Genomic DNA, 16,512 nt, shown 5'->3' with positions numbered 1-16,512 from the left:
TTACAAAATAAATGAAGAAAACAAATCCAAGAACCTCAAGACCAGAGGTGGTCTCACAGACCAAGAGCCACTTTTTTTACTGTGTTACGTTACGGCCAGTGATCTCAAGTCTCACGCATTGAGCGTGTGACACACGCATTTTACCGTCTTCACACGCTCTCACGCCACACTTCCGATTTCACAAGGCGAAAAAATAAAATCTAGCTTATTTACCTCTGATCCATATATATGTCGCCCTCCACTGGCGATCGATCGCGAAATACAACAACAACGCCCCCCCCCCCCCACCCCCACCCCCGCTGAACAACTTAAGTTCGCCACCGACTCTCACACTCTGAAATGAATTCAAAACTTGAGAGCCCTGGTTACGGCAAAGAGCCACATCATACATCAGGGGTGGCCAACCCGCGGCTCGCGAGACGCATGCGGCTCTTTGCCTGGTTTCATGCGGCTCCTCAGCCGGTGTTCTGTCGGATTTTCCTACTTTGTCGAATTTTCCTACCGTATCAGCTGGCAGCGAGTATTTATAGACTAGTCTGTCGAATTTTCCTACCTTGTCGAATTTTCATACCGTGTCCGTTGGCATCGCGTATTTGTAGACGTATCTCTTAGTTCGTTTACCTTGTGGAAACGTCGTAATGTAGCGCAAATCAGCGTTTAAAACGTAGTAGACGTATCTCTGTAGTTTGTTACCAAATGGAAACGTTGTAATGTAGCGCAAATCAGCGTTTAAAAGTAGTATTGTAGACGTATCTCTAGTTTGTTTACCTTATGGAAACGTTGTAATGTAGCGCAAATCAGCGTTTAAAAAGTAGTATTGTAGACGTATCTCTAGTTTGTTTACCTTATGGAAACGTCGTAATGTAGCGCAAATCAGCGTTTCAAAAGTAGGATGAGCTTTAAAATAAAAGTTTTATTTTGCGTATTAGTGTATTATTAATAATAATACACTACACGGCTCAATCATTATCATGCGGAAATATCCAAGTCCCTATAGGTAATAACAGACAGTAAAACGGCGCTGTTTAAAACATTTTAATCAACTAGTTAACTTAATGCACAGTTGAAAACATTGCAACTGCAAACAAAGAAGAAATTATAAACAAGAAATTAACTTACTGCACTATTGAAAGGACTAAATAGTACTGCACTGTTGAAATTCGCTAGCAGGCAGGAAAAATCGATGGGTGTAGTAGGCGGCCACCAAAATAGTGACGTAAAAGCGACTTGCGCATGCGCAGTAAGCCTTGGTATGAATTTTCGATGGGTAGGAAAAATCGACAGAACACCTGTTCGCGGGCTCACCTGCACAAACGGGGCGACACACTGCTACATTTTCGTGGTGCGCGGTTAGTTTACAAGCCTAGCGAGCCGCTAATACTTTTAAAACCGGCGTAGTGGAAAACACGCATTTGACTGTCTTCACAGCTAATAATTTACACTCGCCACCCCCCCCCCCCACCCCCCCGCTCAACAGATTACACTCGCCCATGTACGATGTGGCTCAAAAAAGTGGCTCTTGGTCTATGACGGGTTGGCCACCCCTGTCATACATGGACATGTAAATTGTTTACGGGGGTGGGGGGTTGCGAGCGTAGATTGTTAACGGGGGGGGGTGTAATGGACATATTATTATTATATCGTATTTTATTACATATAAGTATTATATCGCGATCGATCGATCGCCAGTAGTATAGCGGCTCGCCAGATTTGTAAACAAACCGCGCAGCACGAAGATGTAGCAGTGTGTCGCCCTCTGTAACCGGGCCACGACACAGACCGTTAGTGCAGGTGAGAGTGCGGACCGGCTGGGGAGACGCATGAAACCAGGCGAAGAGCTGCATGCGGCTCGCGAGCCGCAGGTTGGCTACTACTGTTCTAGACATTCATAATGCAGGGTTGCCAACTTTTCAAGATCGCTTGGAGTGAGATTTGAACCTGTTGGCGAACACGAGCATTTCTGTGTTTTTAGTTTTGAAATCTAAGAATATGTTTCCTTACGTTAGAAATGCTGACGAATTTAATCATCATGTACAAATTGCATACAATTGAAACGACTTGAAATAGAAACCATTTAACAAATGAAATGCTTTCATTCTATTTTTATTTTTTACATTCACAAAATCAGTATGGGAAACAATAACCTCTTAAATGTTTGCTCTTACGCTCGTTTAATGTAAGTTTAATCTATCGCTTTTAAACAAAATGCGCAGCAAACACGCATCGTGAACACACCCTTTTTGAATAAGTAACCAACTTCAGCCGCTGAATACGGAGCTGCGAATAAGTAACCAAACGAATCTCAAACTGCGAATAAGTAAACAACTTCAGCCTCGTTTGGCGAACGTAAATTGTTACCGGGCGGGGTGTAAAATGGACACAAATGAAGTATTATATTGCGATCTATCGATCTATCGCCAGAGCGAACTAGTAACGGCGTGAGAAATCGGATGTGGGGCGTGAGAGCGTGTGAAGAGTCAAATGCGTGTGTCTCACGCTCAATGCGTGAGAGTTCGCATATATATATATATATATATATATATATATATATATATATATATATATATATATATATATATATATATATATATATATATATATACACACACTTATATGCGTACTGGAATATAGGAATATACACACATTTTATATGGACGTATATACATATACTTATATACATGCGCGTATACATGTACGCATGTGTTACAGCGTGCACAGATGGTGCTAGATCTGTTAAAGCACCTACAGGCAGTGAGATATAAATAACTCAAAAGTGCAATTTCTGTCTCCAGAGCCCTGGTGTAAATGCCCAATGTCACAGTACCTTTCTACACTGCAGGAAACAGGAAGAAGGGGATGATGGGACATCTCCTGCATTTATTAAAGCTCAAGTGCAAAACTAAAGAACTAAAGAGAGAAAACTCCGACCAAATATGACTGACTGTATTTTGAGTAAGAAAAAAATTGTGTGAATTGGATTTTCTTTTTTTGACGTATCTTTTGTTGTCGAAGTATTCTTTTTAGCCATGTGCTTTTATATTCAATGTAATATTGAATCTGAGAAGTACACAGTAGTGCCTGAATATATTTAGATGCAAAAGTCTTACATTCCAACAGAAAGAAAAAGACACAAACAGTAACACACACACTTGTTTTTTTTTTCTACTCTGAAACTCTATCATTTTGCTCCTGGTCACCTGACCCTGGTCACTTGCCCGTGGTTCCGTGTTATGTAATAGTCTGTGACGGTTGGACTCTGAATCACACTGCTGCTACCCGTAATGTGTGAGACCGTACCCTGCCTGGGGCTGGCTAGTCTTTACAGAGAGTGATACCTCAGTGTGTGTGTGCATGTATGTGTGTGTGCATACGCGCGTGTGTGTGTGTGTGTGTGTGTTCACGTGCACGTGTGAGTGTGTGAACATAATTGCGAGTATGTGTGTAAATAGTTCACCCTGATGACTTTCTGATGGCTACAGCAGAAAGAACGTTTTTTAAAGAATTGAATATACACGTACGTTGGTGACCTGATGTGAGTGGGAGGTTCTACTGTGAGAATGTGGAGGAGACTGAAGGGTGTGTGTGTGTGTGTGTGTGTGTGTGTGTGTGTCGGTTTGTTTAGATACTAGGCATGACAAGCATCCTGACAATGTCACCACTAATAGAGATTAGTGTCCATTAGTGCCTCTCGCTCTCTGTCTCTCCCCCTCTCTTTCTCTCTCTCTCTCCTGTCTTCACCCCACGAGCAGCCCCCAGGCGTAGAGTCTGTCGTCTGCGTCTGGCTCTTACTGTCACCCATCAGCACACATCTTTGGCAGCTCCCCGTTGCCATGGCAACTGGCCTTTTCCCCGTCGACAGCATGTGCGTCTTGAGGCCTCGGGAGGCACATGCATGAGAGTCAGGACTCTACTCTTCAGGACCCCTAGTCCTCAGGACTCTGGTCCTCAGTCTATAACATGACACACCACCGCTACCATTTTAAAATACCTGGTTAAATGGTTTTGGGTCATGTGTGGCTTTTTCTCTGTCTCACTCACACACACACACACACACACACACATACACTCACACACACACACACACATACACATACACTCACACACACACACACACACACACACACACACACACACACACATACGCACGCACACAGATTTAAAACAATCATCTTGTTTTTCCCTCAAACTGCAGCCTGCAGTTTGCAACATTTCATTTGGCATTTCAAATGCTACTTCGTTTTCATTTAATCACACAGTCAGTTCTGCAAAATGTGATTTCACTTTGTGTTGTCAGTGTTATGACCTGAAGGGTATACCGGAGTTCCTGGTTTCCTGAGCTTATTTTGGATTTACCTTAAGCTCAACAGTAACTTGTATTAACTCTAAACAGCTCAGACATTAAGGAGTCCTATGTCCTCCACAGCTAAAGTGCTCTAGGGCAGGTTTAGTTGAAAAACAGCTCTTGATCTGGATCTTAACCAATCAAATCCTAGGGATATAAAAGTATTTATACTTAAAGCAGCAGTTCTCAATTATAGATATAATTTTTGTTTGTTTGTTTGTATTGTCATTCTTGTTTTGTTTTTGCAAATGGCTAGTCAGTTCAATTCAAATCTCAATAACAATACAGAACTATGAAAAACTTACTTCTGTCTCTCTCTCTCTCTTCAGACTTTTGCCAATCACGTATTGTTATATAACCACAACATAATCATATGAACATAAATAGTCCAAAAGTAGTTGAAGTTCTTCCTGGCACTCAGCACCTTATTTCTTTGCAGTAGATGTTTTCATTGTACTTGCATCAAAACTGGAACTCACAAGATTGAAACTTTTGCTTCCACGACACCAATTCAACTCAGCTGGGAATATCCGCTTTAGTTCCTTCAGCTTTCATTGGCTCGAGTCGAGCAGACAGAGGTCTGGCTGTGTATCCTACCGGGATGCGTATGGGCTGAAGAAACTAGCTTTTGGTTCAAAGGTTACAAGGTATTGTCTTCAGAGTTGGGGGTAGCCGTGCTGGCCAGTGAACCTGAGCTTGACCTGAAGGTCACAGGAGTCAGAAAGCAAGATGTCACCATGGCCGAACAGGCCTTCTTCCATAGATGGGTTTCTGGGAATACATTGGATCAGCCCGGTGTAGCTTCTCTTAATAAAGAAAGAGGACCTTTAAACCCTAATCCTAGAGCCTTTCAAATTGATCTTTACCAATGATCAAAGATGGATACGATGCACAAAGCAAGACCAAATAATTGAAATTAGAATTATTGTAATAAAGAGTTCGATTTTTAGATGTCTATTCTTTTAAAACTTTTTTATTTTGTATTTTATTTGTGTTCAAAGTCTTGCAGAAGGAAATAAAATATCAGGCTTCACTCTGAGCGGGAGGCTGTTATGTAAGGAGACTGTTGTGTGTTTGGGAATTTGTGGTAAAGATAAAGACATAAATAATGGCCAAGGTCTGACCTCAGGGTTCCGAAAAGAAGTCAAGAGGTGTGGCACAGCTGTGTGGAGGAGGAGTAATTTCAAACCCCACCCCCTGCCATAATAAAGAGAGAGAAAAACAGAAAAACAAAGGGATAGACAGTCAACACAGGTGAGGTTTTCATGTGCTTCTATGTATTTGCCTATTCATTACTAAAATTGTACAATATTAAATGTGCAAATTATGGTCCATTGTTATTTATAAGTGAATTCAGTCAATCAAAACTGATAAATAGCTATAGCTACAAAGTAATATAACATTTTACACACTTCTTCTGAATTTTTTAGCAAAAGTGTTATAAAACTATAAAGAACTAAAGTATCACATTTTAAAGTTCAATGTGCGTCTTAATGATTGTCCAGTGGTTATGCATTTCCAGTTATGCAGTAGGGAGGTAACCGTGGCGATGTCTTTGTCCTCTGTGTCGGGAAGTAAAGAGCCTGGCTTCAGAAGTGCCACTCTTCTAGGGAAGACCACACCCACCATCATGAACGACATGTAAGCTTGTTTCTATTAATGCTGACTAAACTCATATGTGTCTTTGTGCACATCAGCATCAGATGATTTGGCCAAAAGCTGTTGATGTTTTTCTTCTAGCAAAGTAGTCAGAGATAAACGGTCAGACTGGGCCGTGAAGTAGTCGGAGATAACCAATCAGACTGGGCCGTGAAGTAGTCGGAGATAACCAATCAGACTAGGCCGTGAAGTAGTCGGAGATAACCAATCAGGCTGAGCCGTTGTCAGAGATAACCAATCAGACTGGGCCGTTGTCATAGATAACCAATCAGATAACCAATCAGACTTTCAGTATTGGACATGAGCTTTGACCATCAGGAAAAACTACACAGTCTTCTACATCATTCCAATGCTGTATTACAACACAAACAAGTTTGACAAACAACAGAAAGACATACTGCAATGCTGACTAAAGCGTACACATCCAGAAATGTAAACACTAGGAACTCGCCATGACAGAGTGGTTTGTTGATGCTTTGGTCAGAGTTTCCGAGGCGATGTGGATCAGAGGTGTGTTTAGTAAACATGTGTGGTATGATGGTACATTCCCTCGAGTTCTGACTCTTAAGAGCCTCATGTTCGATTCCAGAACCTAGAACAATGGCACACCCCTCCACTACTCCGTAAGATCTCAGACCATCTGACTTGGACATGCATTATTGCCCAAATGTTGTTCTCATCCATCACAGAAAAGGGCCAACATTAATGTAAGCAATTAAGTTCATTTGGGAATAGTTGGTCAGCGAAGGCACAATATCATTAGCAGACTTTTGTGTAAGCAATAATTTTTAGGTTTGTTTTGGTTATTTATTTCAGCCGTTGCGTGAGTTGTTTGTTTTGGTGTTTTGACAGACTGTTGCTGGCACATCATATTGGACCCCAAATCTCAAAATGAGAGAGAAATATGGGAATATAGAGAGTGGTACATGAGAGTGGTAGGGAAATATTCATAAATCCTGCATATTTACCATTTCACGAAACCCGGGCCTGTCGGAATTCACCGCCCGTAGCAACAGTCATGTGCAGGACTACGACAATGACACTTTGTTGGAGTGCTACATCATAAACCCAAACACATGCAGCAATAATGCATGAATAAAACCATTACCATAAACCACGGCTCTCTCCAACACCAGCAGTCTCTGCTGAAACCTTGTGTAGAATTATCCAGCTTTATGCTGTCATCATAACACGATACTGGGAAAACTGGATTGATAGCTCTTGCTCAAAATGACCCGTGCACGTTTCTGCGTTCAGTGGCGTACAATAACAAAGACTGATGTGGCAAATAAACAAAATTAAAATCTGAACTGGAGTCGTTTGTTTCTGTTGCTCTAATGTGGACGCTGTAATATGAAGCTTTTAAAATGTGTCACTGTAAAAAATGCCATAAACAGAAAAACATCTGCGTCTGAATGCATTAAGGCCTTGCTGTGTGTTTGTTCACAATGTTCTCATTGGTTAACAGGGAACGTTTGACCAAAATAAATAAATAAAATTTAATGTATGCCATTTTCCCCAAAAAATACAGTCAATCAGCCAAGACGTGTTTTTATAATGTATGCAATTTTTCCCTTACCCAAAATACAATCAGCCAAGACGAGTTTTCTCTCTTTAGTTTTGCACTTGAGCTTTAATAAATGCAGGAGATGTCCCATCATCCCCTTCTTCCTGTTTCCTGCAGTGTAGAAAGGTACTGTGACATTGGGCATTTACACCAGGGCTCTGGAGACAGAAATTGCACTTTTGAGTTATTTATATCTCACTGCCTGTAGGTGTCTTTACACAGTCAGGTTACAGTACATCTGTGGTACCTGTGATACATATACAAATGTACGTTTCAAGCTGTTTGTCAGGACGATCGGTGCGTATTAGGTTGTTGTGTTCTGTCTGCTTTTGAACAACTCCATCATTCTGTAGGTCTGAATGGGGTTTTAGCAGGTTAGAAACAGTTGGACCAAAGACATGCTAGTTAAACATCTTTTACAGTACAGTTAATGGAGAAGTTCAGGAAACAAATTTCTGCTTGGCTATCCATCTCACAAGACATCTCATATAGTAACTTTTCATTACTAGTTTATTTGTTGTTATAATTTATGTGCATTAAGCTGTTGTAGTATTGTGTTTACTTATCTGTAGTGCAAAACACAGCTGGCCTAGATAAATAGTTTCTTGGGTAATCTAAAGTTGCTGATGTATAACATAACACACACACACACACACACACACACACACACACACACACGTTGTACTTCTGATTTCCTTCAGAAAAACCATCACGGTGCCATGTTTGGACCTGGAGTATCTCCTGCCGGCGAAGGTCAAACTCCGTCAGGAAGGACTGCTGGACTCCGGTCTGAAGACCAACCTGGAGTTTGCTCTCCACACCATGGAGGCTCTTCCTGCAGGCAAGCGGCGTGACGCCTCCCTCACGGTGGAGGGGGAGAGGGTGTTGGTGCGCTTCGTGGCCGGTACGCCTGTCCTGCTCTACACCGTCCGCCTGGGTCCTAAAGGGCCGGAGCTCCACCAGCGAGTGCATGTGGGGGCTCGTCTCACGGCCTCGTGCCTGAGCGAGGGCCACTTCTCCGGGCATCGCTGCCGAGATGAGCTGGAGGGCTGCCTGGAGCAGGCCAGACGTGCCCTGAGCGTGGAGGCCGAGGCCAACCCTTCAGGCCTGGGTGAACTGGAGCTCAGGATCGTTTGCGGCGAGCTCCGTCTCACGTACATTACCCAGCAGCCCCAGCGCAGTCTGACGGTCTGCCCACGGCGTCGCGTCCACCTGGGGAAGACCCTGAACCTGGAGAGGCTCCTGGAGGTGAAGACCCGCCTGGAGCAGACCGGAGCTATGGGAGAAGGCCTGCTAGCGTGCTTCCAGCACCTCCTGGTCCACTTCGGGCAGTACCAGGAGGAGAACAGCCGTGTGGTGCTCCAGAGCGATGGGGAGATGGTGGAGCTTCTGTGTGGCAGGCCCGACTACCACAGCACCCAGCATTACATCTTCACGGATGGCCAGAACCAGGCCCACAGCCACAGGGTGCAGGACATGGACCTATGGGAGTATGAATAAGACTAAAGGCTGAAGGGGCGGAGACTACTGAGATCTTAAGGAGGCGGAGACTACCAAGGACTGGAGGACTGAACTCTTCATAACAGCTCAACTGTATTCAACCATCAATTTAGCCTGATAGGAAGAGGGTGTTTGATCCTATCTTGTTCCATAACTGTTCACTGCAAAACAATGTGTAGATGTCTGGAGAAATGGATACAGTAGTAGATATGCCTGGATGATTGTGATAAATAGGCCGAGATTAATTCCAAGATGGATATTTATTTGCTCTTTATAAATATAATTTATGTGTGACTAAAGGATGTTATATTGAAATTGACTTGGTGTATGATGTAGTACCTTCACTTTCACTTTCTGTAGTATGTTATATAACATATTACCAGGTTTACTTCTCTTAAATTGTGTCTTCTGTGTAGTTATATATTTATATAAATTATAAAAACCATTAAACAAAAACATAAAAAACATTGGAACCAAATACATTGTATACAGTCATTGTAGGAAATTAGTTAACCTACTTCTGGACATTTCTGTTCATTTTAAGTGTTAAATAAATAAATAAACATATTTTATTACTGTAGTAGATAATTTTATTTCCCATAAGCAGAGAGATACATAGATCATGAGCTTATATTTTTATTGCGAGCTGTGAAACAACTGCCAACAATGATGTAGTACAGTGGGGCACACAAGACAAAATGCTGGCCAGATTCCCATCTAGTTAACCACATCCACATTTCATAGTATCCCAGGACCAGGAGGGACCCAAACTAAAACCAGGGAACAGTGTGAAAATAACTAATGTAAATTCTTCTCTAAAAGAGGTCCAACCTCCTCCTCAGGAAAGTCTTTTCGGTCAAAATAACATTCTAGTCCACATAATTTTGTTCTGTCAGAGAGAACTAACTACACTGACAGGGCTGTCAAAGGAGAAAACATCTCACTGCTTTAACTTCATAAGACTTTGCAAAGAACGATGTCGTGTTTCTGCAAGGACAGGATTACACATTGAAGAAGCAAAGCATTAACCATATAATCACCTAAAGTCAAATAAAAAATATTTTCAAGAAATTAAAACATTTAAAAAGTCATATACAAAGTGCTGAGAATGACTGCCTTTAACCCCGCAGCACAAACGTGCAAACACCCAGAATAGATTATTCACCATCACTCATCTCTGTCTGTTGTTGGATAGTTTGTATTTGAGGGTTTTTAGTGTATTCTCTCTTCAAGTGTATGTTGGACAAATGCATTCTATTCACAACTACGTTTAAATCTGAAAATAAGTGTTGTAGATACGTGTGTGAACCCTAATTAGCGTTACATCTTCTCTTCCCTCACAAGGTGGAGTGTCGGGGTCAGATGGGTTATAGAAGGCAGGGTTCCGTCCAGTAACCCGCCCATCCGCCCTCTGACACGTGATGCTCGTAGTTTCGAGTTCTCCGAAAACGAAACTTTGTTAGATTGATTGAACTCAGTAAAAATAAAAACTCCGTATATTTCTCTGAAGCAAAAATAAATATAGTCTAAAATCCATGCAGACTGATGTAGAACTCGAATTGCAATCTTAAAAAACTAAAAAGAAATTAAAAGAACGTCCCCCCATCCTACCCACCCTCTCACCCCTATCACACACCCAAATATAATGCTGTATGAAGGAAAACGAAACTGAATCGGAAAATTCGCTTGTAGACACTGCTCACACGTTTACCTTGGCGTTATTTCCTTCTGCAAAGAAGAAACCAAGGACAAACATCGCATCAGCTGATCTGATCAGGTAAAAACGAAAAAAGCTACATGACTACAGAGGGTTCGACTCTGAGATTGTCAAACGGAGTACAATAGTGAGACCATCAGGGGTGGATTTACATTTTATATTTGTGTAATGTGGTCCACATTTGGAAACGTTGCTACTTAATACAACCATCAGCCAGTGTGAGTATTAATGTGTGGAATTTGTGCCTTTCATTAACAGGTCCGGCTTCAAAATGACGACTTTTCAAACGTAAGACACTCTGTAACTGTATATTTCTGTTTTGTATTTTAAAGAAATTGCCTGTTTTGCTGTCTGATAACTACTAAGCAGAGTGGTTGTGGTAAAATTGAGCAGGCCCAATTACAAAGACTTAATGGACTAAGTTGTAGTGTTTTGTACTAATAAATATATTGCACATGAAGGTTTATTTGTGACACACACCCTAGCCTATGTTGGTTGGTGTAATTGGTGTAATCTAACACTAACATTTAATATTCCAAACTTCACTGGATGTTGTAGGCTACCACACAAGTTCATCAGTTTGTTTTGTCCTGGATATTAATCTTTCTGCCTAAAAGTCATTTTTATGCTTCCAGAAACTTTGACGTACAACCTGACACAGAGGGCATACTGTCCATAACACACAAGCTGAAAGAAAGAGGGGGAACCGAGAGTCTTCTCTTGTCCAACTTGGACTTTGCTGTAAAAATGATGAGACTCAGTCCCATCAGCAAAATATCCACCCTGTTGGTCAAAGGTGACGGGCAGTATGTACGAATCGGAAAGGATGACAGCATCACCTACACTATAACGTCCGAGGGCGGCAACAGACGCGTTGACTGCCTCGTCTATGTCGACTCTGACTATAACTTAGTCAATCATAGCCACATCACTGGCGTCCATTTCAGCATGCACTCCTGTCAAGATGAGCGTCAGTCCTGTTTTAAGCAAGCAAAAGATGCGCTGATCAATGGTCGTCATCCTGCGTTAAGAATCGAATGTAACAGATTTTCGGTCACATACACTATTAGGAGTGTTCCCTGGGACATCATGACGATCCAAACAAGGTGCCATTTTTCTCTTAGTCCTCTAGATGTTGAGGGTTTACTGAAAAGAAAGTGCTGGTTGCAGAAGGAGAAAGCACCCTGTCCAGAGCTGATCGCCTGTATGGACCATCTCATCGAGAAATATCTCACCGCTTCACATCCCCCTACCAAAGATGTCCGATTCCTTTTACAGGGAGACGGGGAAGTAGTGAGCATTATTTCGTCAGATATTTCCGAAAACTACGAGCAGTACATCCTGGTGAGTAAAGGGAATTCAGGGGTCTCCATGTACCCAGCATCCTTTGCTCCAGAAAACATGGATAAAGATGAAAAACAATGAATCTTAGTGTTTATGTAATGGTTCATCTTATGTTGTAGCTGGGGTGTTTGGTATAATCACAAATGACGTACTACACCATCAGCTTTGAGTGCTTACTCTGAAGCTTCTAGTAACCGATTCACAAGATCCTCTTCTGATTACTACATGTACCTGAAGCTAATTAGTACAACCCTGGTTATACTAGACTAGCTGCACTCAGTGTATTGTCAGTTCATTTTGCATATTTGTCCTGTTACTGTGCTGGGTTCTCTTTTGCTTTTTCCTTCCTGGTGTTGTTCCCAGTTTTTTTCTGGATTTTGACCCTGCACTGGTTATTGACATGGATATTGTTTGGTGTTCCTGTTTGAACTTTCTGGATTTAACCCTCACGTTCTCCTCACATACGTCTCTGGAGTTGTATTCTTAAAATGAAACCACTTTGATTCAGTTCTGCAAGCATCTGCTTTGTGTTGACGTCACATGGACACTTTCTACATCCTAATAAATAATGTTATTGATAAAAGTAATATTAGTAACAACCATTTATATCAGCATTTGTTGATGTTTACACTTGAACTGACTTCATCATTTTAACCTGGCTAAGTGGTCTGTTATCTTTGCTGACTGAAAAACGTTTTCTTTTCTAACAGTAAAATAAACACTTTGCTGACTAAAATACTTTGTTTTCCTTCCTGGTGGTCTTTCAGTTGTTTCTGCACTAAATGTCAGATGGCTTCAGATGGGCTTATGTGAGTGAAGTTGTTTCTTCCACTGAGCTCCATTCTTCATCTCCTGTATAGACCTTTCTATGCTCAAACACATCTGATTCAGCTGATCAGATCATTACCAACCACACCCCCTTGCCTCCGTGCTCCAATCGTCCTCATGGGCCGTGTGCCACTGATGGTGGGGTTAGTGCCCTCCCATGAACACTGATGCCCTGAGATGATGGGTGGTGATGTGGACTGGAGCAGTCTGCATCTGATTCCCAAAGCTGGGCTTGTCAGAGCGAGTAGTTGGCTGAATTGTCCTACTGAACAAACACACACACATCAGAGGGACATGTTGCTCCTTTATCAACGTCTAAAAACAACCACTCTGCATACACGGCCAGATGTAAAGAGAAAGTAATACCATAAACATTATTTTAATCTTCGGTGACGTGTGTGTGTGTGTGTGTGTGTGTGTGTGTGTGTGTGTGTGTGTGTGTGTGTGTGTGTGTAGGTTAGAATTGGGCTAGAGGAAATAGGACAGTGGGTCAGAAGAGGCAAAACAGTGCAGTCAGCTGATCCCTAAGGAGTGAAGGATTGTGTGTGTGTGTGTGTGTGTGTGTGTGAGAGAGAGAGAGAGGTGGGAGAATGGACTTGTTCTCACTGTCTTATTAAGGAAAAAACAGGTGTGACCTACAGTGTAGACACACAGCAGACACACACGTACAGCAGACATACACAAACACCGTTTTCTCCTCTCCAGCCATAGTTTCTGGTCTCATGGTTAAAAATATCAGCTGAGTGTTGCATTATTCATCTGTCTTCAGATAGCTGGGTCACCTCAAACCAGATGAGCACAGAGAGCCAACTCTGTTAGCCTTCTGTTTCTTTTCAAGTTTCTCTCTCTCTCATTTTCTTATTCTGCTGTAATTTTGCTCTCATACCCTGAGATAATTTGGTGAAACATTTGATGAAAAATTTTGAGTACAAAAATGACACTTGTAAATGTGCTATACACACAGAAAACACCCCAGACAGAGGTAGTGATCCAGTCTGTCTGTAGTGGTGCTGTTCTACGCAGCCTCCAGCGATCAGCGCCAAAGTCTGATGGTGATAAAATACACCACCAGCTGTTTGTCAAAACTGTATTGACTTGATTTGAAGTTTTTAATACTCTCCCAAAAAGACAACTAACACCATTTGTTCACAGGGCTGTCCCTTGAGGTTCATATTTTTCTTTCACATCAGGGTCTGGTCCTTGGATTGCGGTCTGCCCAGAAGCCCACGGGGGTTCACGGGTTAAAGTTCGTCCCGTGGCCACGGTGCTTCATCTGAAGTGCCTGTTGGGTCCTTTAGAGCCAGGTTTGTCAGGCCAGAGCTGTGCACTCACTCCTGGTTGTTTCTTCAATAGTAACTATGATGTTGATTGAGTAATGGGAGAGAGGAGTGGCACCCCCTGCTGGATTGGAGGAGCAGCTGAACTAACTCTTTCTCTACTAATTTATATACAGGCTTGTTTAGCTCTACATCTCTTATACATGCACGAGTGCACGCACACACACACACACACACACACACACACACACACACACATACACACACGTATTAAGAAGTGTAAGCCTTCTGAAAAGTCAAATGAGGGATATTCATGTGGTGTGTGTGTGTGTGTGTGCATGCGTGTATACAGCAGAAAACTGTTCTCAGATCAGTTTTCCTCTGGGTAGACCATGGCACTCCTCACAGATGAGTCTGTCTATGTAAACCAGGTTTGTATGAAATGATCCCAAAAGAAAAAAAATGGCGACTCTGCCCTGTCTCACTGTGCCTCACACACCAAACGAGCTTTTCAAGAAGCAAATATGTTTCCTCTGGTTTTGTCCTGCAGTAATTAGTGAAATTCTTTCAAGATGGTGAGATGCCAAGAAGAATCCAAGTTTATTTTAAAAAAAGTAACAGAATGAAATGATGAGCCTCTGGAGTGATCAGTAAACAAGAGCAAAGAAAAATGAAGGCCAGTAAATATTTATTTTATTTTTCTCTGAAAGAACAAGCAACTTCAGGGTCTAGTCTGATTTACAGTTTTTCTCGATTGTTAACACACTAATACTGGTAATTGAGACACAATGACCACAACATGTAACTATTGCACCAACCCCCTGAACCAATTCTACTAAACTACAAGCACAATTCCTGCTTTACACTCAAATTGCAGTTCTAAAACACACTTTTTTCAAAACACTACACACAATTTTCTGCATTTGGCATAATTTTCATGAAGAAAATCTCTTGTTTTCACAAGGAACACACTGTTATTCAAAATTCTAAAGTTAATTGTCCTACTATGCACACTGACTCATCATATCGGCAAACACCTGTCACACATGTTTACAACCAGCAATCAGAGCTTTAGCATAAAATGGCAAAAGCTCTTCTGTTGGTGGTGAGCTCTTCTGTTTTGGAGCAATGGATGCCAACAGTGGAAACAGAGGGAGAGCCAGAGGAGTGAGAGCAAGAGGAGGAGGACGAGGATGAGGAAGGCCAAGGACCGTAATCTCTGATGAGATCCCAGCCACTTTGGTTGACCATGTGGTCTATGGTCTAACAATGAGGGAGGCTGGGCAAAGAGTACAGCCAAATGTGAGTAGGTACACTGTAGCATCCATCACCCGGACTTTCCGTAATGAGAACAGGTAAGAAATCAACTCTCAGTAGGAAACTGCAGTACTGCATATCAATACAGTACTCAATGAGTACAGTATTGCCTGTGGACTGTTCTGTAGGACTGTAAATATAAAGTATGTTTCAAGTATTTGGGAAATGTATTCCTACTTTGTATTCCTACACAGTATTTACAGTATTTTACTATTTGTATTGCAGAACTGAAAGGTTACCAACACGAGGTGGATGGAAACGTCTTTTGTCTCCTGAACAGGAAACTGAAATCCTGAACATGGTCCTAGAAAATAATGCCATAACATTATGGAAAATACAAAGAAAAATAATAGAAAACAACGAGATATTTCAAAATATTGATAGGGTGAGATTATCAACGCTGGACCGTGTCTTGCGCAGAAATAATCTGAGGATGAAGCAGGTCTACAGGGTGCCTTTTGAACGCAATTCAGAAAGAGTGAAAGAACTGAGATATAACTATGTGCAAGTAAGCCCTATACAATCTCACAACTGATGTATCCCCTCAACACTGTATCAATTATACATATTTCAGTATTGTAATCATAATGATTGTGCTTCACAATAGTGACTCCTCCATGTCTATTTCTGATACTGTCATGTGTGTTTCAGAGAATCTTTGAGCTAGAGGTAGATGCAGTGGAGCACCAATTCATCTTCATTGATGAGGTTGGATTCAACCTCACAAAAAGACGGACGAAGGAGGGGAAGGAATATCATTGGCCAGCGTGCCATTGTATGCAACATAGTTTTTTTTTACTGTAATTGTAACTGTATATAGTAAACTCTTCTGTTGTTGTGTATGTAGACCACTGTATGTGCAACTTTGTGTTGGGTGGGATGTACACTGTGTACATTGCTTTTGTGGGAAAAAATAAAATATATTTGTTACTGTATATGTGTGTTCTGAGTATAAAAACAC

General features: G+C 41.7%; 2 protein-coding genes across 5 annotated transcripts in view; both read left to right on the top strand.

Annotated features, from left to right (window-relative positions):
• The first annotated feature begins 5,827 nt into the window (after positions 1–5,827).
• Positions 5,828–9,387, top strand: LOC143485959 (uncharacterized). Its single transcript, XM_076985707.1, has 2 exons — positions 5,828–5,983; positions 8,270–9,387. Exons 1-2 carry the CDS (start codon positions 5,853–5,855, stop codon positions 9,066–9,068), a joined length of 930 nt encoding a protein of 309 aa, XP_076841822.1. The 5' UTR covers positions 5,828–5,852; the 3' UTR covers positions 9,069–9,387.
• A 1,194-nt stretch (positions 9,388–10,581) lies between these two features.
• The window catches only part of LOC143485995 (uncharacterized), a 6,021-nt gene continuing 90 nt past the window's right edge, over positions 10,582–16,512 (top strand). Inside the window, exons 1-8 of one of the 4 annotated variants that reach the window (XR_013123094.1) lie at positions 10,582–10,845; positions 11,044–11,073; positions 11,421–12,129; positions 14,148–14,261; positions 14,587–14,665; positions 14,785–15,536; positions 15,777–16,059; positions 16,203–16,512. The exon at positions 16,203–16,512 is cut by the window's right edge and continues 89 nt beyond it. Coding sequence is in view for 1 of the 4 variants with exons in the window: in XM_076985761.1 (XP_076841876.1) it covers positions 10,721–10,845; positions 11,044–11,073; positions 11,421–12,129; positions 14,148–14,234 (951 nt within the window). In the remaining 3 variants the exon portion in view is untranslated. Of the gene's footprint in view, positions 10,846–11,043; positions 11,074–11,420; positions 12,885–14,147; positions 14,522–14,586; positions 14,666–14,784; positions 16,060–16,202 lie in introns of those variants that run through there. The other 3 variants (XR_013123093.1, XM_076985761.1, XR_013123095.1) reach the window with 3 other exon arrangements.

The sequence above is a fragment of the Brachyhypopomus gauderio genome, unplaced genomic scaffold (assembly GCF_052324685.1).
Source record: "Brachyhypopomus gauderio isolate BG-103 unplaced genomic scaffold, BGAUD_0.2 sc43, whole genome shotgun sequence".
Classification (NCBI taxonomy): domain Eukaryota; kingdom Metazoa; phylum Chordata; class Actinopteri; order Gymnotiformes; family Hypopomidae; genus Brachyhypopomus; species Brachyhypopomus gauderio.
This window is presented reverse-complemented; position numbering and strand designations above follow the sequence as displayed.